The sequence below is a fragment of the Misgurnus anguillicaudatus genome, chromosome 25, assembly GCF_027580225.2.
Source record: "Misgurnus anguillicaudatus chromosome 25, ASM2758022v2, whole genome shotgun sequence".
Lineage (NCBI taxonomy): Eukaryota > Metazoa > Chordata > Actinopteri > Cypriniformes > Cobitidae > Misgurnus > Misgurnus anguillicaudatus.
The window spans coordinates 10,988,826-11,011,312 of record NC_073361.2 but is presented as its reverse complement, the minus strand read 5'-3'; the positions used below and the strand labels follow the sequence as shown (position 1 = coordinate 11,011,312).

At 38.3% G+C, this 22,487-nt stretch overlaps 1 protein-coding gene across 4 annotated transcripts in view; it reads right to left on the bottom strand.

Moving 5' to 3' along the window:
• Positions 1-1,545: 1,545 nt before the first annotated feature.
• The window catches only part of pard3aa (par-3 family cell polarity regulator alpha, a), a 557,061-nt gene continuing 536,119 nt past the window's right edge, over positions 1,546-22,487 (bottom strand). For all 4 annotated transcript variants that reach the window (XM_073864006.1, XM_073864007.1, XM_073864004.1 and 1 more), the window contains 2 exons: positions 13,097-13,205; positions 1,546-5,482 (listed from right to left, as the gene is read on the bottom strand). In XM_073864006.1, coding sequence (XP_073720107.1) covers positions 5,079-5,482; positions 13,097-13,205 — 513 coding nt within the window. In that variant the 3' untranslated portion in view covers positions 1,546-5,078. The remainder of the gene's footprint in view (positions 5,483-13,096; positions 13,206-22,487) is intronic.

The following is a 22,487-nucleotide window of genomic DNA, read 5'->3' as shown; positions in this document are numbered from 1 at the left end:
GTTCTCTCTGCACCTGAAACCCACGTAGAGTAACCCTGCATGCTGGGACAGGTTATGTTCTCCTCTCCTGTGTTCCACTGAAGCTGGGCTGTCAGTTCCCTGCTGATTTATTTTAAGTCTCTCTCTCTCTCTCTCTCTAACGTACACACACACACACACCTCTCTATAGGCTCAAGCAGATGGATATTTTCAGTAGGCCTCTCATTCAGCTCTTGGCAGTTTTTATGAGAAACAGGACGAAAGGCAACATTCCTAAAGTTCTCACTCTGGCCTGAAAATCATAAATTTCAGCATTGTCTATATCACCATCAAAGTCATTACACTTCCTATTAAAACACTTCCCAGCTGTGTCATAACCAGCATTAGTGTGATATATGGGATCAAAAAAAGATTAACATAGAGGAGGGGTGCATTTTTCTCTCTGAAAATCTGCTCGCCATACCAGGAGAACAAAGGTTAAAATTCACTCCTCACCATCCGGTATTTTCAGCTTTCTTTACTACTTTTCCTGAACACTGATCCTCAAAGTATGCCAAAGAGATCATGGGTGAAAAATAAGTTACGCTGTGTTAAACTTTACCCTGATGATTTCAAAACAAAATAACAGTGTCCACAGATCGCAGCATTGAGGCCATTGACATACATTATTTATGATCCAGATCAGCAGTATTCAGCACTTAAAATGAACATGTTTGCTTTCTATGAATTTAAATTCATTTTGACATTTTTGTGAGGCAAGAAAAAAGACACGTTAGTGGTAAAATAAAAAAGAATCTAATACTTAGAAAATATCATAAGATTGAACACAGTTAGTATTATTTAATATAAATAAGCCATATGTATCGGGCAAATTTTGTTCAACCTAGTCTCACGGCATTTCGAGATATATTTACATAAGAATAAAGACAAACACTACTGCTTACTGTAAACAGAACGAAAAGACTGTTTATTGAATATAGATCTGATATGTACAGAGACGTTTTGTGTAAATTTTGACACATTAGGTAAAAACATTGTGTAAAAACAGGAGCTATCAGAACACCATTGTACCTATGAAATACATAGACAACTAAAGATCATACAAATACATTAAAATGTGCAGATTAGCTTTTAAATGAATAACACAAACGCTGTACGATAAGAGAATATCAAAAGAAACAATAATTTCATCATAAAAATGTGCATTTGGCAACACGTTCATTCTTTACATATAAAACATCCCTCTTCATACACAGGCACTTCCCATCAAAAACATCTTATGTATACAATGTGATATAAAATAGATAAGCAGCCAGCACCACACACACAAAAAATAAAACTGTTCCATAACAGCGTCTATTTGCAGATTCAATACTAGGTCACATGTCGTACCACAGATCCAAAAACGGCGAGGACGTACCGAACTCTCGAAGATCAGGAAACCATCCCTCATTGCTTACTGTACAGAGAAGACATACTGAATGTTTCCACGATAAATGGATGTGATACGGAGAGATGCCAGGAGGACTTGAACTCGCTTGGAGAAAAGTACATCGGTCAATGGGCTTTTGTAAGAGCTTATTGCACTTTTTAAGCTTTTGCTCTTGAAAATGTGGTGGCCAAGTGTTTAATGTCTCTGCCAGGATACAGTTACTAACAAGAAAGACTGTTGCAGGCACTGGTGATACAATACACACATCCTGTACAGACAGATTTCAAAAAGTCACATTTGTTAATCTCTGAATGATCCGAAAAATAAAACATTAAGACTGCATGTGTCTTTTATAACAACTCAAAATGATATGCTTTGAAGTAAAGTTTCAAATAAAAATTGATTTACACTGCCAAGCTCCAAAATAAAAGCACCATAAAAGCAGTCCAGAGAGTCCAATTTAAGTCGATATGTGCTTGAAATCTCATTCACTGCCATGTGCATGCAAAACTAACAGCTACAGTTTTGTTTTCTGTCACACAGAAGACTGAAGATAGAAGTATAGATCCGTTTTTACGCATCCAGAGGGTTTGTGCAACGCGAATTTCGCCATCAAAATAATATGCGCGCACTGTACTACATTAGCACCGCTAGATTTTTGTAACCGTGCATACTTTGTATGCGTAGGTCGCGCATACGCATACTGTACCTAGAGAATGTAGTACCATATTTTCCGGACTATAAGTCGCACTTTTTTCATAGTTTGGCTGGTCCTGCGACTTATAGTCAGGTGCGACTTATATGTCGAAATTAATTCATATGAACCAAGAAAAAAACATTTCCGTCTACAGCCACGGGAGTCCGCTATATGCTGCTTCTGTATTAATGTGATTCAATATACAGTGATGTGGAATGACTTCGGGAGTTTGTTGAACTTGATTTGGCTTGTCGTGTTCATTTAGCCTATTCAGATTCACAGGTATGTTCTGTATGCTATTGTGTATCGTTTATGTTACATTAACAAGTACAGACACCTATTCAGACTGCTGTTCTGTGTGCCATTGTTTAGTTGAATAACTTGCCTTTCCAGATTAAATGTCTGTCCTTCGGCTGGATTTTGTGAAATAATTTTCTAAATAAATGCGACATATAGTCCACTGCGACTTATATATGTTTTTTTTCCTCAAAATGCATTTTTAACTGATGCGACTTATACTCCAGAGCGACTTATAGTCCGGAAAATACGGTATGTAGCCTAGGAGATGAATTGCATTTTTTTCGCAATGCACATGCGTCGAACGTCTGTGTACATTTATGGTCTATATATACTATATACTATGCTTTGCGATGCTGTGCATTCATGTAAATACAGACTATACTCCAGGCCAGAGTCCTGCAACGGGTCGGGTACCCACGGATACCCGCATAAAAGTGTCTAAAACGGTTGGATTGTGACATTCCTAAAATTCACGGGCAGGGATGCGGGCGGATAATTAACTATGTGCGGACGGGTAGTAGCGCGAATGAAAATATGTGCAATATTTGTACGTATGTCTAAATTATCATTACACGCGCAACATATGACATTTGATCCATCACGTCACCACCACAGCGACAGTGCACGACCTTTGTTGATTCTTCTCGTAGCCTAGTGGCAGCGAGCGTTGCATAAAGTTTTGCCGTTGATAGTCGGAAGCTGGGAACGTCTTTTCTTAGAAAGCATTTCGAGATGAGACTTAGAAGCACAGCAGAGGTTGTGTAGGTACTAGGTTGTACTTTTTCCTTGTTCTTTTTTCATTAATAGGTCTATTTGTGTATAATTCCATTTGTGCCGATGGTAGGCTACTTGAATGGCACAAAACAAAGCGCACTTTAGCCTGTTTCATTAGCCCATTCATGACGCTGTTGTGATGTTGAGAGAGGTACGAGATAAAAAATAAAGCACTTTAATTGGTACGATTTTAGCGTGTGTGATTATGCGGGTATGGGTCGGGTAACGGGCCAAATATTAACGGGTCTGGTCGGGTGCGGATTTAATTTTAATATTATCACGGTTGACGGTTCGGATCTGGTGCTGAACTTTGCGGGTACGGGTGGGAGCGGGTCTCCAAAATTGGACCCGTGCAGGACTCTGCTCCAGGCTTTAGAAGTGCACAGATTTCATGGACAACTTTTGAGGTCCTCTATTGGAGCTTGATTAAACCAGAACCCATCTCTTTCCATGCATGGAAAGAGAAGTAACACTATTAGCTGTTTTTCTTCAGTGCAAAGAGACTATGTGGGGATTTAAGGGCTTGAAATTGAGCAGAAGATGACAGATGGCAAACGACTGGGTTAACTATTGCTTTAAACAGATTTTACACTGTATCCGTGGCTACCGCGGCGCAAGCTGTAACCTGAGCTTTGTTGTCGTATTATTCAACATGTGTGCGAGCAATTGACGTTAACCTGTGCAATGAAAAATGTAAAGGTGGAACAGATCTGACTAAACCAATGAAACCAAAGACAGTCTGTACAAAAGCAAAGGTCAGAGAGTCACATGCACGCTTACTACGTCTGAAAGCAATATGCACACACATATGCACACTATATAGTGTATACTACAATACATTTTAAATGACTAATCTGACTCCAGTTAGTTTAATAAACACTAAGGGGCGGTTTCCCATACAGGGTTTAGATTAATCCAGGACTAGGCCTTAATTATATATTTTACAAACATACCTTACAAAAAACAATACTGGTGTGCATCTTGAGACAAAACAATGGCACTGATATATGTTAAAATATGTCAGTATGTTTTTGTTTTTCAAATTAATGAAGCTCAAACATGCATTTTAGTCTGGGACTAGGATAAGCCCCGACCGGGAAACCGCCCCTAATTGTTTTAATCGATTTATCAGTGTATGCTATATAGAAAAATAATACTAGCATTGTTTACAGTGTTTAGGAACCTATAGTACCATATGGCTTGCTTCCCAGCTTTCTGCACATTAAACTAAGAAGTATTTTAACAAATTACAAAAAAATTAAATTTTTACAAATCTAAAAAAGAGTTGAGGATTATTTATGAACTGGGTGGGAATGGGTGGGGTCACATGACATGCAAGTGAGATGTATGAGGGGTTAAAGAGGTGTCAGTGGTAGAAACATGTAAGGATGTAGGGTTGTAACCTAGACGCAACACACTCTCTTTATAAGCAAAATATATCTACACATACACACACACACACACCTTATTATTTTCATACTGCAAAAACACTAATGAATATTGTAAAATTGTGAAATACGACCCTCGCTTGACAGGTTGCATGAGATTCATCCACCCTCGACGTGCTCTTAGCACGCATACTTGATAGAAAACATGATATGTAGGTCACAATACTGTGGGAACAGTCTTGTATCAAAGCCTCAGGCAGGCTATGGTGTGATTGTCAAGCCAAGGCCCCACCAAGTGTCATAACGTCAATGTATTCAATACAAACGCATATAGGATGAGAGATGAATGGCAGACAAAGATCTTCAGTGTGTAAAAACATTTCAATTCATACAAATGTAAAAAAAGAACAAGAAACCTTGTCAACCTGTTACCCAGAATCCTTTCTCCACGAATTCCCTAGTCTCTATGGCTGTCTCCAAATGTTATTGCTGTGATACAGTTTAGCTCTCAAGAGTAGAAGTTATGGCCCATCTCTGGTGTCTGTATGCGGTTGAGCCGGGCGAGTTGAGTGGGTGAAGGTGGCACATCCTGACGGTACGGTCCTTTGGGTGTGGTAGGAGCAGGGAATTGGCTTGGAGGCTGGGTTGGCATCTCTTGCATAGCAGGGAGCTTGGTTTTAGCCTCCTGCTCTTTTCGTCGCTGCTCTTGTCTCAGGAGCTCTTGCGTCTCCAAGAGCACGCGGGCGTTCATGCCCGTGGAGACGGTGCCTATGTAGCCATTGGTAGCGCGGGATCCCTGGTAACTGGAGTAGCGTGGGTTCTCTTTGGCGGTCTGAAATCCCTCGCCAGGAGGGTAGACTTTCTCCCACGAGTCTTGGGACACGATGCTGGGGTTTTTACGTTGTGGCCGTGAGGGACAGAAAAAAGGGTCAGACTATAGAAAACTTATTGAAATAAATTTGTTTATTGGCTATTTATTATTAGTGAATTTGGAAATGATAATCATGTGATTCAAACCCGCAGTTTCAACCCAGACAACAGATGAATCCACCAATGGGTTTTTTGAATGGGGTTTTGGTTAAACGCCTTAAAAAAGATCTTGGGTTACCGTATGCAAAAGATATGTTCACGTTTTATTCTATAACATAAAATACACCAGTAATACTCCAATTTGTGACATTTGAATCCTTTAAAGTGTCTTTAAAAGGGCGGTTGCTTACAACGCTACATGGGACTACAGACTTTGTCGGGGAATTTAAACGTCACCAGGCATGAAAATCTCAAAAACAATGCAATATGGGCACATTTACTTAAAATAAGTTTGCTTATTGGCTATTTATTATTAGTGAACATAGAAATGATAATCATGTGATTCAAACCCGCAGCTTAATCCCAGACAGCAGACGACTCCACCAGACTTCCGCCTGGATCCGGTGCAGATCTGGCTTGGAGTCGTCTGCTGTGCAACAATTTGTAAGCCATACTTAAGATTGCACAGTTTTGTGCCTAATGCTACGTACACACCAAACGCGGGGCATCGCTTTACTTGCTCTAGATTACTCGCAAGATTTAACTTAACGTGTCATGCGAATTTTTCGCTTGAGTTAAATATTTCAAACTTATATAAGAGAACAATAAGAGAACAAATGAAGGTAGGATGAAACGGTTTTTTTTTTTTTGAAAGCCGATGGTCTGTTCTTTCATTTGATATTTTATGTTTATTTAAAGAAATAATTTTTCTGCAAGGCATTAAACTAAAACTGGGTGGCAACTTAAAAAAAAATGGTGACGGGGAAAGAGTTCAGCATGCTTCCAAGCATATTTGATCATCACTTCAACAGTTGCACGATATAAATGTTAATGTATAATTAAGTGAATGGTGATTTATAAAAATAAACACCACAGTCTTAAATCATATTTTCATTGTGTCTTTGCTGCGTCTGTGTTGGTTGTGAACTGCGCTCTGTTTCAGTCACACTTGATTCTGAGGAACTACTTTGTTTGGTGGAAGACTAATATTTGTACTAATATAATTACAACTTATTTGTGTTTTATTTTATGAAATCCTGCTAACGTTATGAAGTAACCGTTTTATAAACGCAATAACCCCTGCGAAGCAGTGGGGTTACAGTGCATTTTATAACAACTCCACTTCGCGTCGTGCCTCACAAAGCCCCTTAGCTGTTATAAAATGCCCTGTTAACCCACTGCCTCTTGGGGCTTATTGCTTTAATAAGTGTTACACTATTTGCTTGTTGGATGACAAAACAGGCATAATGTCCTGGGCTATATCTAGAGACGAGGATATCAGAAAGACTTAAGGTTGAAATCTTTTAAATTAGCCAATAAGCAACTACCTAGCATCCTCTCAAATCACCATACAGTAGCAATGGCTTAGCAACATGCTAACCCACCAACCCCAAATACACTTAAATAAAAACAATCTTTGGCTTTACGCATTTAGCTTCTATTTTCGAGGTCAGCTAGTGCTTAACACCAACACACAAAATCACAGGATCCTTCAATGTCCAACGGTATCGTCAATCAACCGTGTAAGTGTTTGACAGACTGCCGGGGTTACAACCTTGTCTGGAAGTGGGGGGAAAATATCAAACCAGCAGTCATTGTAAGAGATGTCCATTTGGACAATGTCCATCTTCTCTCTGCACAGCTATTAGGATCCATTAAGTCGGAATTTGGAGTAGCTAACATGCCACATCCCCGTGGATCGCAGCTAAATGAAGCCCAACGCACCTCAGTGGCCTTACGCGCTTAAAAGCCTAAGTGCAAAAGTGTGTGCGTTTCTGTGGGGATTTCACACATCGACTCACACCCACGAGAGACTTGGAATGCTTTAAGTGCTTTTGAAGGTGTCCTGGAATCAATTCAAGACATGTGAAGATACAAAATCTGCATTTGTATTATATCCATACATAACTTTACCTTTTACTCTAAGATAAAGATGAGTGTTTCTCATGATGGTTGTTTGTTATGGTTGCTAAGGCGATTGCTCAATTATGTTCATAGTACAAACAGCATGAGACATACAAGTTATGTAACAATACTTTGGGGAAATGATTGGGAACAAACGCTACGTGTGAACAATTATAATACTGACTCTTGCCGTGGCAGGCACCACTAAATATTTCATTTCATAGTCTAACAAACAGGAGAGCACATACAGTACAGGTCACGCTGTTTGTTGGACTGTCCTGTTTTGTTTCTAGCTGAATATGAAGTTAAAATCAGTGGGGTTCGGAAATGAATACATATTACATTCGACTCTGCGTACGGCGAAAAATTTAAAGTCAAAGGCTATGAACCTGCTTTTCCCAGGTACTTCAAAGTGAAAATTGGCTGGAGGCAAATGAAAACTGAATTGCGGTGTATTGTTCTGCTTCTGTACTGAATATGGAATAAGTGTTAGCCATTCAAAATCACACTAAGAGCACACCAAGCAGAAACACAAGAATATACACAACACGAACGTTAAAGCGTGCACTTTTTTGCCATAATCGTACATCCATGCATGAACGCTCTTAACATCTGCTATTATGGAAACTATTGAAAAATTTGCTTAACAGTATTTACTAATAAACAGTAATTAATGTACAATTTTATATTAACAAACCAACACAATCTTATGGCAATTTGAACATTAATAGTAATTCGTACGACCACATTCGTTTTTTTTGTACTTCCGTTTCATCGTCCCAAAGTCAATGTTTTTTTTTATGGGGTTTTGGTTAAACGCCTTAAAAAAGATTTTATGCAAAAGATATTTTCAAGTTTTATTCTATAACAATAAATACACCAGTAATACCCCCATTCGTGACTTTTTAATGCTTTAAAGTGTCTTTAAAAGGGGGGATGCTTACAAGTTCCTACACAGGACTACAGACTTTGTCGAGGACTTTAAACATCATCACGCATGAAGATCTCAAAAACAATGCAATATGGGCACAATTCCCAACAAACATTCATCCATAGATTCTTTTCGGTAACAATTTACTTGAATGGTTGTTCATAAGACTGTCATGACACCTTCATAATCATGACCTGTCAGGAACATGAAGGAGATTTTATGCACTTTTATGACAACTGTCATTAAGGGTCATTTGTTCAATCATGTCATTTTTAATGCAAAGATGACATTGTTTGAGATGTCTTTGTTATGACAACTTGCATAAACCAATACAACATAACTTGTCATAAATCAGTCATAAACATGACATAGCAGAATAATGATTAAACTTAAGAAACTACTTACCTTTATGGGTTAAAAATGACATAACTGAATGAATGACACTTATTGACAGTTGTCATAAACGTGAAAAAAATTTCCTTCATTTTCATAGTATGTCATGTCATCATTAAGAATGTGTCATGTCAGTCTTATGAACATCCCTTCAAGTAAAGCGTTACCTTATTTCCTTATCAGGGAAAATGCTTTTAAATTGGGGGATACGGTGAATAAGCTTAAGTCCCAAACTCTGGTCATGTTCCTTTAAACACGACAACATTTTGAGACTTTAGCTTATTCACCGTATCCCCCAGAGTTACATAAGTCCATACATACCTTTCTTATCTCCGTGCGTTCTGTAACTCTGTCTGACGCAGCCCACGCTAGCTTAGCTTAGCACAAAGACTGGAAGTGAATGGCTCCAGCTAGCATACTCTGACCGAACGCTCTGCTCCTCACCAGGAGGCTTCTCGGGTGCCTCAGAGCGTTCATTCAGAGTTGTGTTAATCACTTCGTCCAAGTAGCAGTGCTTCGCCTTCGGAGAATATAGTTTCCTGTGTGTATACTGTTAAAAAATGGCTGTGTCTCATATGACCTTGTTATTTGTACACGGTGTGACTATACAAATCAAAACATATAAATAGGAAAATGTTTGTGTTATTTTGTGACTTATTGGGAGCAGTTTGCTAGCTGGAGCCATTCACCTCCAGTCCCTGTGCCAAGCCAAGCCAGCGGGGGGCTGCGTCAGACAGAGTCACAGCACACACGGATATGAGAAAGGTATGTATGGATTTATCTAACTCTGGGGGATACGGTGAATAAGCTGAATTCCCAAAATGTGGGCGTGTTCCTTTAATAAAGTTTGAAAGAGCTGTCGGAAGCCTGGTGGTTATGACAGATGTCGAGAGGCTGTGGTGTAGTTCTCTTGTAGCCTCAAGTTAGCTTTTAATTTCTAGTAAACGCATTTAGACTTTAAAAATTGTGTTTATCTGTGTAGATTATCTTGTTGGACAAAATGTGTAAGTGTGAAACTTTTGTTAAACACAGAGCGTATTTTTATGATAATCCAAAAGACTATAGAAAAAATGAATGGGCGAGGGAACAAGTGTCCTGCCAACTTCCGTGTTGGCCTACAAAAATACATCATCCCTGTGGCACTCTATTGTATGTTTTTTGTACAAATCTTTGTATGGATTTATTCGAATTAGCCAACTTGAAAAATACGTATGAATTCCCGTGAGATCAGGTTGAATAAACTCTAAACTCAACTTCTTGTTCTAGTTCCGAAATGCTTGTTATTATTACAAATGTATATTTTAATAATACAATTTTTTCAACATATTTTGTCAAAATTAAATTATTTGTAACTTTTGAAGTGAAATTTTAAGACCTAACTTTAACACAGGAATACAAGGCTTATTTGCAAAGCAGAACTGGTTTCATGGTACGCAAGTATCCAAAACGCAGCTGGTGTGCATCATGGTTTATCCGAAGGACAAACGCGCACACACACACGAAGAACAATATTATCTCAACACCTTGAGTAATGTTTTCTATTTGTTAACAGCAAGCGGTACGAGACGCTGGAATGTGGGACCAACATCTTATCTATGTGAGTGCGCGTGCATGTGTCGTATTGTAACACGCAGCTGTTGCGTGAAGCCGCGACCCGTTTCACATGACTTCCATTACTTCTAATCAGCGTTCCCTTTGCTTATCTGGCTTATTTTCTCCTCCTCTCTCTCCTTCAGCTAATCCACCTCCCAAAACAGATCCCTTCATTAGCCAAGTGCTAAATCTGAACCCGTAGGGTAAACACATAGTTGGATCCCAACTAAACCTGCTTTATAATCCACACTATGCCCTTGTGCCTGTTGATCAACCCGAGTTGACGTAAAGGGCGACATTCTGATAAAACCTTACATCACTAATGAGCGCGTACCTCCGTCGCGTCCCCCTCAGAGAGATCGGGGGTCATTTCACACCAGCTTGACCGGCGACATGAGGAGATTAGGGGCAGAATGCACATCAAAGGGTAGTGGTTCGTGCAGAGTTTCCCTGGGGAAAGTGTCAGGAGTGAGAGTTTGCCAGTGTATTCGTCTGAAGCGCGCCCGATATAGACAGCAACACTGATGGTGCTTAAGGCGGTGAGAAATAATGGAAGCTGAATGGTTGCATTGATTTACTGTCATTATGTCCACGTCCCGTGGAGTCGTGAATGTCAACCTCTCTATCGACCCGCAGAATTCCTTAGGAAGAAGCGAGCGGGAGAAATTGAAGAATGAATTGGGATTTCTGAACTTCTGCGGTGTGTGCTGGGCTTTGTCAGTGCTTGAGGGCAGAGTAATTCTGTAATTGTATATATCCTGGTTACACCACCCCTAAAACCAATCAAAACAAGATCCGTGCATGTAGGTTAGACCACACACGCACAGACACATACACATTTTTCAATAATTACACTCCCGGTATTTGCAGAATGCAACGTGATACTTTTGAAAACAAAATGCTATTGAAGAAAAAACATGGAAAATAAAATGTATACCATTTTATGCATCCACTTGATTTTGTTAAGAAAAGCTATTAATTTTAATCGTAAACAAGCCTCTAACTTTAAACTTCAATGTGCAGCTTGCACAGACAATGATGACACTTTTCTTGTCAAGAAAATGTGAGCTGTTACCTTCTGATACTTAAGTGATACAATTTGCAATTTTCACCTGATGGATGATAAAATAGGTGTAAAAATTAAAATACAACAAAAATGAGCTCTTTAAGGTTGGGACAAAAGACGAAGATCCTCGCAAGAGCATTGCAACGCACTGACCTCACCCACACCACCTTGCCGTCATGGAGGCACCTTAAAAAAAATTGTTTTCTGCTGTGGCGTAAATACGAAGTCAAACTTTATCAGCACCGCCTGCAGGCTTTTCCCCCTTCAGTTAAGTATGTAAAGCTCAAACGCGGGAATTTTCCTTCTGGTGTCTGTTGGCAGGATGCTTTGCATGAACTGAAGCTGCAGATTAAGAAGATACCGATGGCTGCGAGTAGAAACGCCGATATCAAACACAGCCCGCGGGCCAGATTTTAAGCTTTATTGACATTTATGACAAATATGCAAAAGGCAGGGGGGGAATAAAGCGAAGAGAGAGAAGATAAAAACAGATGAGGGATGGGACCGATATCCATCCCAAAATAAAGTGGGGCCCTATAGACTGTGGTTGCCAAGATAAACTTTCCTCAACAAACAGGTTCTCGGTCTGATCTTTATTAGGTTTAGGAGAGACATATTATTCTCTCTGCCCAGACGTTGTTGCCGTTCTTAGAGCTAAAACAGAGCCAAGCACATGACAATAGGCTGACTTCAGATTAAAATGCCACTGAGGTCAGAGAGACATAAAAATAAGACTGCATATTTGCTTTGCGGCCAAAATTTATTTGCATTCATTTATATGTAGTTTGCTCTATGCATTTCCTATATGACAATACATATATAGGAAATATAGAGATATATCTCCTAGGACACCATACTACAATGATTAAAATTAGATTTGATTCAAATGTTTATAGGGAACATATCATGAAAATCTGACTTTTTTCCATGTTTAAGTGCTATAATTGGGTCACCAGTGCTTTTATCAACCTAAAGAATGTGAAAAAGATCAACCCAGTAACTTAGTTTTGGTCAACCATTCTCTGCAAGCATGTAAAAAATAGGTCATTGAAATTTGGCTCCCATTGTGATGTCAGAAGGGGATAATACCGCCCCTTAAACTGCACTATCCAACCGCGACACTGCCATTTAGTGCAGAGATCAGCTCATTTGCATTTTAAAGGACACACCCACAACGGCACAATTTTGCTCACACCTACAAAGTGGCAATTTTAACATGCTATAATAAATTATCTGTGAGGTATTTTGAGGTAAAACTTCACATAAGTACTCTGGGGACACCAAAGATTTATTTGACATCTTAAAAAAGTATTTTGAAATGTCCCATTTAACATGGTAATCTAACATAGTAAGCTTTGAAATGAGCCACGCAAACGTTCATAATGGTATTCACATGGTACAAAGTAAAGCAAATCTGGCAACAATGGTGACTTTTCATACGTTTTTGTTTGTGTGGAACTCAAATAATGGATGTTTAACATTACAACTTTCAAATACTGTGTTAACTAAATTTTTTATGAAGGAAAAAATGTAAACATGTTAAGCAGTTCTGAGATAGTGTGTTGGTCTTTCTGTGGTTTGTGTATGAATTGTGGCTTCTCTTACCGTGGTAAGGAATTGTACTGCCTCTGGGCTTGTGTAAATGAGTCTCTGTCTTCTCTCTGTCTCTGCACTTGGACCTCGACAGAAACCGAGTGACGCCCTGTTGGTGTGTTGGCCTGAAATGTGAAAATGCATTCCTGTTACACACAGTTTGACAGTAGTATAGTCACAATAAACAGCACATTTTTGAGCTCAAAATGAATTCACGCTTGAATGGATAGTTCTCCTAAAAATAAAAATAAAATCATCTCCTGTTTCCTTTACAAGAGTATGAGTTTACACTGTAAAAAGTAAAAGTTGGATAAACTTAAAAAGTTACTTTAATTGGTAAAACATTTATGATTTATCTTTGTTCATGTTCGTTTCAGCATATAATAATACATTTATTGCGTTGCTCTTAAAGGAAAACACCATCGATTTTCAATATTTTACTATGTTCTTACCTCAACTTAGATGAATTAATGCATACCTATCTTTATTCAATGCGTGCAGTGTGTCATGAATGTGTTAGCATTTAGCCTAGCCCCATTCATTCCTTAGCATCCAAACAGGGATAAATTTAAAAACTACTTCCATGTTTTCCCTATTTAAAGACTGTTACATGAGTAGTTACACGAGTTAGTATGGTGGCACAAAATAAAACGTGGCGATTTTTTAAGCGGACAAAAAATGAGAACTACATTGTATGGCGGAAGAGCATTTAGTTTGCAGCACTTGCAGACCCCGGGCACAGTAATATTGACGGAAGTTTGAGCGAGATGGGGAGAAGTCAGGAGTGATGATGTTACTGCGAGGTCCAAGTGCTGCAAACGAAGTGCTCTTCCGCCATTTTTTAGCCATTACCAATTGAAGTAACTTTTTAAGTTGATCCAAATTTAATTTGTTCAGTGTACAAAATTGCAGTTAACAAGTGTAAAAGATTGCACAACAAGCACAGTATCATTTCAGATTTATGGTCAGGTAAAGGTCTCGTAATTGTTAAGGGATCACAACCGATTCTTCACCTAAAAATGTGAGGTGTGCTAATGAAAGATGCATCTACCACACCCAAATTAATTTATTCTCCTGTGTGACAAACGGCTGACTTCACAAAAAAAATTATGCAGAGATGCAGAAAATTTTCTAATTCACAGGGGCGAGTACTGTAACCAGAGGTGGAAAGTAACGAATTACATTTACTCACGTTACTGTAATTGAGTAGTTTTTTTGTGTACTTTTACTTTTTTGAGTATTTTTTAAAATATGTACTTTTACTTTTACTAAAATATGTTTTATTTAAAGTATTGTACTTCGCTACATTTTAAATCATATCCGTTACTGAGTAAAAATATTTTTAAAAAGCAAGGTGATAAAGATGCGGAATGGATGTAAATGGACGGGGGCCGGGGGAGGCAGGCGCGCGCGAATGCAGACCCGCCTCAGTTCAAATCTTATGATAGAAACCCCTGGTCATATTTAAGCGACCACTTTCCACTGACGCAAAGCGAGTGTTTCATTCCTATGAAAGGTAATTCATGCTTTGGGTACGAAATTTAACGGATTTTTACCGCTCATTTGCATGACACGTTTTTAATACAAGCGCATTATCTTCCGAGGTCAAGCACACCTCGAGAATATGTTTTATATGAAAACCAAAGAATTAGGTGATTTACCTGTGGTGTCTGATAAAAAAAATTCAATATCCACTGAGATACACTTTAATACTTAAAGCAAATTGCAAGCTAGTAATGTTGAGCCAAGAACGGCGAAAAGGAAATAATTTTATTGTGAGCTAGAAGCAATAATGAGGTAATTATTCACAGTGAAGAGATGCTGTAATGAGATTTGGACTGGAGTGCAAACCAGAGAAAAAGTAAGGTGTGCGTGGTTGTGAAAATCATATATGTACTGTAGCTACATGCAGTTGACACTCCTCTCCTAAATGTTTAACCCATCAAACAGAATTAATGAAAAAATTCATATACAACTATTGGTTGAGCCAAAAATCTCAAAACAACCGACTGTACAGTTTATTTGGTCCCTCTATCGACATCCTACCGTCCTTTATAGCAAGACGGAGAAAAACAACAACACAAAACCCACCTGAACAAACACGGAGTATGCAGAGACCAAATATAATGATCAAATAACATCTGAAGTAAAAAAGCATGAAACAGCTGGGCAGGGTAGAGGTAGCCTGACGGTTCCAGACCTCCAAATCACATATAATCGTTACAATTACTGCACGGCGTGACCCATGAGCTTTTAATATCAAAGAGGGGTCGGGCTGGGGGTGCAGATGGGGGTCAGTGCACACACATGCTTCACCTCCATGTGCAACAATGTTTACTGCACTGTACACTCAAACATATGGATTTCATTTATCAGCCGGTGCACTTGACCGGGTGAGTGCACGAAGAGAGAGAAATATAAAATGTGGTTGCAGAAGAGACAGGAAGAGGAAAAAGACATAGTGCCATTTAAGAAATGTATCATAATTAAAACAGTGGATGGAAAAACAGACTTTTATAGTGAGAGAGACGGGGAAGTCTCTTGGGTACCATTACTGTACATCAGTTCATTGAGAGTAAGTGCAGTCCATTTCAGGACACGAAGCAGTCAACCCTTGTAGATCCATGTCCTGAGTCCTGGGGCCTCATTTATAAAATACTGCATAAAAACCATCCCACATTTGATCTTACGATCATTATACAAAAATGCGTATGTGTGATTCATAAACTGAACGTACGCGCAGAAAATGGCATACCCCTTTCAAATCTATAAATCGCAAATGAACTTGAACTTGAGCAGTTTCAGATCTCTGCCTTTAAACAATGCCTAATTAATGTCATAGACATATAAAAGAGCGCTTGTCAATGTTTAAACCCAATTTCAAACAACAAGAATGGCTTATATTTCCAAAAACCTGCAGCAATCAAGCAATAGTGGGTACGTCTGCTCAGACCCTGACGTGACGCTAAGCACTTTTCCACGTCAAAGACAGTTATTATAAATATGGACTTTGCTGTGGATTTTTGCGTACGCACACTTTATAAATGAGGCCCCTTATCTAAACATATTTAAAGGAATAGTCTACTCATTTTCAATATTAAAATATGTTATTACCTTAACTAAGAATTGTTGATACATCCCTCTATCATCTGTGTGCGTGCACGTAAGCGCTGGAGCGCGCTGCGACGCTTCGATAGCATTTAGCTTAGCCCCGTTCATTCAATGGTACCATTTAGAGATAAAGTTAGAAGCGACCAAACACACCAACGCTCTTCCCATCCAAGACGAGTAGCCACACGAGCAAGTTTGGTGGCACAAAACAAAACGTAGCGCCTCTCTAAGCGGACCCAAAAGAGGAACTACATTCCACGGCGCAACAGCACCCCTGGGAGCACTTCGACTCGCCTGAAAAGTCCGCTCCCCTTCTCACTCTCATAATGGGAGAGGGAGGGTGTTACTGCGCCGAGTCCAAGTACTCCTAAAAGTGCTATTACGCCATAAAATATAGTTCCTCTTTTAAATCCGCTTAGAAAAGCGCTACGTTTTATTTTGTACCACCAAACTTGCTCGTATAACTACTCGTCTTAAATAGGAAAAACGCAGCCGCATTCAGGAGCCCTGATGACAAAAGTAAACAGAAAGATTGGTTCATGAGATTGGCTGATTTAGTGAGTACCGATTAAGTAATTGCAACACATTCTCACTTCCCAAGGCGTCAAAATCTGAAGCATGTTCAAACGCCTTCAGCGTCAGTATGAAGACGGGAAGGGTGCCCCTATGCATCACTATATCGACGAAATGGGAACTCCGTTGCTTTCATGCTAATCCCTCAGCGTCGGATATAGACGAAAGGGAATCCCGGAAGGTGATGCCGTCACGTTATGCGACGATCGGCAGGATCATGCCGCTTCTGGACGGTAACTACTCAATTTTTTTCCAATTTTTAAACCATTGTCACTTGGTGTTAGACTTGGGGTTTGGATGTCAGTTTGTTTATACTTTTTGTCTTCTGATTTTTAAGCCACTGTTGCTTGGGGTTAGAGTTCGGGTTAGGATGTCTGTATTGGTTTATACTTTTTGTCTTCTGATTTTAAACCATTGTCGCTTGGGGTTAGGGTTAGAGTTGGGTTTGGGTTGGGATTTAATTTTATGTAACAGAAAGTCGTTCTAACCCCAACCCCAAGCGACAATGGTAAAAGATTTGGAACAAAAATTGAGTAGTTACCGCCCAGAAGTGGCATGATCCTGCCGATCGTCGCATAACGTGACGGAATCACCTTCCGGGATTCCCTTTCGTCTATATCCGATGCTGAGGGATTAGCATGAAAGCAACGGAGTTCCCATTTCTTCGATATAGTGACGCATAGGGGCACCCTTCGCGTCTTCATACTGACGCTGAAGGCGTTTGAACATGCTTCAGATTTTGACGCCTTGCAGATTTTGACGCCTTGGGGAGTGAGAATGGGTTGGTAATTTAATGCCGTTATTGCCCGATACCAATCTGCGCCCGATCGATCGGAGCATCCCAAAAAATTACATAAATATTATTATTAATATGTATTATTAATAATTTGTTTTATTATTAATATTTATGTTTAGCTTTATCTATTAGCTTTAGATGGTTTTAAAGGCTCACTGAAGTGCCTTGGAATGTGTAGCATTATTTGATGTGATGACTGAAGTTTTACTGAAACAAAGGAACTATCGAGTTTGAATGCTTATATCTTCTATATGAGAATTTTGTCAGTGTTTTGTACCATACGAGTTTATATTTATTATTAAGCCTTACGTATTTATACTGAAAGGAAAAAAAATATTTAATGGGGGCTTTATAGTCTCTATGAACAATGTGTGCCTGTGAACTGCATGTTAGTGATGGGGCGAGACCGTCTATGCCGAGTCCGAGTCAAGACCGAGTCTTTGAAGGGTCGAGACAGAGTCCGTTGTTTTTCAAATACAGTCTTTGAGGAAGCAAGTCTGAGTCGAGACTGAGTCCTTTAGGAGTCCAGACGGAGTCGAGACCAAGACCATAAAAACGTGTCAGTTTTTATATTCATGATTTAATATCACCCCAGTTAATAATCAACAGTTAGGCCTACAGACTAAGCTAGATTGGGAATTGGTTCATCTTCTGCTTATTTTTCTAGAGATAAATAAACGGCTCTGATGGCAATATCTTTGCATTGCACCATGGGATGTCATTTTCAGATAATGCCCGTCAACATTGCATTTTATTATGATTGTTATGTGTTGTGTGTTTTTTTATATGAACATAAAAAAATGTGTTGGTCTCGAGGACTCGGTCTGAAATTATCCTTCTCCTCATACTGTGGTCAGAGACTGAGTCAAGACCAAGACTTTGAAGGAACAAGTCCGAGACGAGTCCGAGAATGCAGAAATCAGTCTCGAGACCGGACTCGAGTACTACATCACTAGTACGTGTCTATGTCGGCACTAGACTTCAACTGGTGTTTTAAAAGATTTAGTCCACACTTTCCCTGTAGATCTCAGTACTATCATTGGACTCCAAATCTACTGAACACGATGAATATATAACAGCAATCCATATAGACTGTACAGAGGACATAATATTCTGGATTTATCTGCCCACTGCTGGTTTATTATCATGTTGTACTTTTCTGTTTGTCTGTATCCAGTCATTGTTCCCGAGCTTACAGTGTGTTTCCACAGAGGTGATTTAGTATCGAGAGATAACCTTGTCAGACCAATGGCCACAGTGGGTCGAATCTGTGCGGACATGAATACTATTACGGTGGAAAATTGTGCCTGGGTTCTTCCGCTCTTTTAAACGAAGAAAACGCACCAGTTCCTCTGAATCCTAAAATCAATTGCATTCTTTCAAACCACGACTGCTGCCTGAATGCTCGCCAGCACCGAGATTCTCGTAAAAGAGGAGTAAAGCACGTAAATAGGGGAATAATGAAAGCACTTGTGTCCGTGTGTGATCCAGGCACCAGCATAAAACTTCCTTCCCTCTGAACGTCCTAACAAAAGATTGATTTTTATTGGCCGAGACAGGACATGCTCTTTATAACAAACATCTGGAAAGCCCCTTTGGAAGTCACAGCAGAAAAATGGTGGGTGTGGTATACAAGGGTGGAATAACAAGACAGGTCTAATTGTCTATTTACCGGTGGAGGTCTGTGACAGGTTTTGGCCACGGGGCGATTATCAGCGTTCTGGGATGGCAGCGCGTAAAAACCCGACAACAGCTTTCTTTCAGTCCTGAAGGGATTATGAACGCACCTTAATCACCCTAATGTTCACCACGTGCTGTCAGAATTCATGCTGGGTTTGAAGGATTATCTCTGGCGCACTTAGTCATTTTTCTTCTTAAAAAAAGAAAGGCGTTTGATGTAAAGTTGAGGAGTTTCGCCACATAGCAACAAATTTAAAAGGCGATCAATCATTGTTTCATGCCACTTTGATTTTTAGTTGCACTTGAGGGAGGCTTTCGAATGATGTGTGGATGTATGGTTTTTATAATCAAAGCTCTAAATAACCAACGTGCCGTGGAAACCTCCACGAAATGCTGAGCAGCTGGAAATGATGTTGGCTGATATAAAGTCAGTTTATAATGAATTAAGTGCTTTTCATAAAGATTCATAACGTTTTTCTGAAAGTATTGTAGTACAGTAGTATCATTGTACAGAGAATCAGATGGTGAATTGATAAATACTCTGGTACTGAATTACATTTACATGGTTATTTATATAGTTTAAAAAAAATTACAGTACCTCTTCAATATATCGTAAAAAATCCAAGAGGTTTGATTATTTTAATTTTAATTATTTTTATTGTTAGACTACGAAATGTTTAGGGTCACTTACTCCTTAATATTTGTATTATTTTAACTCTTTCCCCGCCATTGACAAGTTACCTCATTAATTAAAAGAAAACATTTGCATAAAAAATGTGTATCTGAATTTTTTTTTTTACGTTAATCTGCAATTCAGCGATTACCCAATTTATGAAAAAAATGAAAGCCAGAACGTTATTTACTAATTTTAAAATCTATGTATGTTTTGATAATCATTCTGAATCTGATCTCTAACAAAATTCCTTCACAAAAATGCAATTATTTCAGCTTTTGCTAAAAAAAAACATTTTTAAAGAAAAAAACCCATATTTAAGTAGGGCTGGGCATTGGCAAGGGCCTCATGATACGATAAGTAACACAATACATGGGTCATGATACAATGTATCCCGATGCAATACAATACGTTGCATGTTGCAATACATTGCAATACCTTTTTTTATCAAAAATATAAAAAATAGAGCTGACTTTTTTAAGCCAAAGTGGTGGTTCCAAAGGCTTTAAAAGCTGCAGGCGTTTTTAAATTTTCTGCCATTTTCTCACTCCCACAAACGTATATGACAGACAACTGGACAGCGATTGGACAGCGATGACTCCAGCAGTGGTGGAGGGATTTGATGTGTTTTTTTTTTTAAATAGCGATGGTAGAGATTGAAATATCGATACACTATCGTGTAAAGATTATCAAGATAGTTAGCTGTATTGATATTTTTGCACATCACTATATTTAAGAGTTTATAAGCAGAGAAAAAAATATATAGATAGGATGAAACGTGAAATTAGAGGGTCCGTTTTTTATTTGATATATTTGTATGTTTATATATTTTTAGAAGAATTTAATCTTAACATTCTTTTTCCCCCCATTTTGTTTGTTTGTTGAAATTAGAGGGTCTGTTTTATATATGATATATTTGTATGTTTATATATTTTTATAATAATTTTTTTGGAAGGCATTTTGTGAAACTTTTTGGGAAAAAAGGCTGGCGGGGAATGAGTTAAATATTTTTTTATGTGTCTTTATATTTTATAGTAATAGTAAGCTTGTCTAAACAAGGCAATTACACAAATGTTTTTATACATAAATATATAAATAAATAAAAATTGTTACATTTTGATCATCTTTAGCCCCTTCTTCTTGAGATCACTAAAAATACAATATTTTAAAGTAGTGGTTCTTAAACGTTTTTGATGTGCAGCCACCCTTGTGTACGGTGACTCCCACGTGTGCCCTTCATGCCCCCCCCCCCAAAAAAAAATATATGACATGAAACATTGTAGAACATAAAATTTTAATTAACCAAAACTTATTAAACTATACAATGTAGTACTGTTGGTAAGTAGCCTTATTTTTCTGAGGTTTAATAACACAGAAGTTATAATGCCATAAAACTTCAGGTTTAAGTTGTGCTTAGGCTGTAGGTTGGATATGTGTTACATTATCATGTAAACAATAACTGTGTGAAAGTCAGCACTAAGTTCTGTCTCAACACACTTTCACTGGTATTAAATATTCATGAGTCACATGATCTGTTTCTGTGACTTGTGAACAAAAATTAAATGGTAAAAAAGTTTTAAGTACATTATACCAAAAACAATATGGTAAACAGTCCTTATAATAAACAGTAGATTTATGTATAGTGTACTTATATATTAACCCTTTAACTGGCGCAGCCCTTTTTGAGTGAGGGGTTGGTGAAAAGGTGATATACACCTTTAAATGAATATAACTTTTTTTTGGTCTATAAGCCTAATTTTGGTTTTAATTTTGGTAATTTTTTGTTTTAAATAAGACAATTCAACTTTTTTTAGTGAAGTGTCTGGAGTTGAAAATATATAAATCAGTTTAAATGTATTTGTAATAAATAAAAATGCAATATAGTATTATTTTTAATACATAAAATTGTAAAAAAAAAACTGAGGTTTGTGCTGGTTTGCTTTAAGGTTTGCTGCCTACTTGTGTCAAAAATGAATAAATTACAGTTACTGCATTACTGCTAAAAGGTTTTGAAATATGAAAACTACATTCTTAGACCTTTCCAACAATATATAGTATATATAGTCTCGTGCGCCAATTAATAGGTTAAATAAGATGAAATGTAAAATTTTAAGTTTGGGTTAACTGAATTTTTAAAGTTTTCTTTAATTAAAAATTTGTATTTAAAAAGTTGGTTTACTTCAAAAAATTGTGTAATCACTTTCTACAAAATTTTTAAGTACTCTGAACTTGTCGGTTTTACAGTGCAAGTTAAAATAATTTTGCATAAACTCATTAGGTCTGTTACAGGCTTGGGGTGTGATGTCACAGCAGTGCACCTATACAAATTTATGGATGCTCTCTGCTGACTGTGATTTTGTTATGACACTTTTATAACATCATTATATCAAGCTTATGAAAGCAGGATCAACAAGACTGTTATGGCTGCAAACGCCTCCCCTGTGCTCTTTTACACTGTTTAACCATCATTCTCTCAACCTGCAGCTACAACTGACGGCTGTTTATTTCTACAAGGCATCAGGACCACAGCGCTCGCTGGCCCTCTCCGACTTTAAATCAACGTCAAATCTGTTT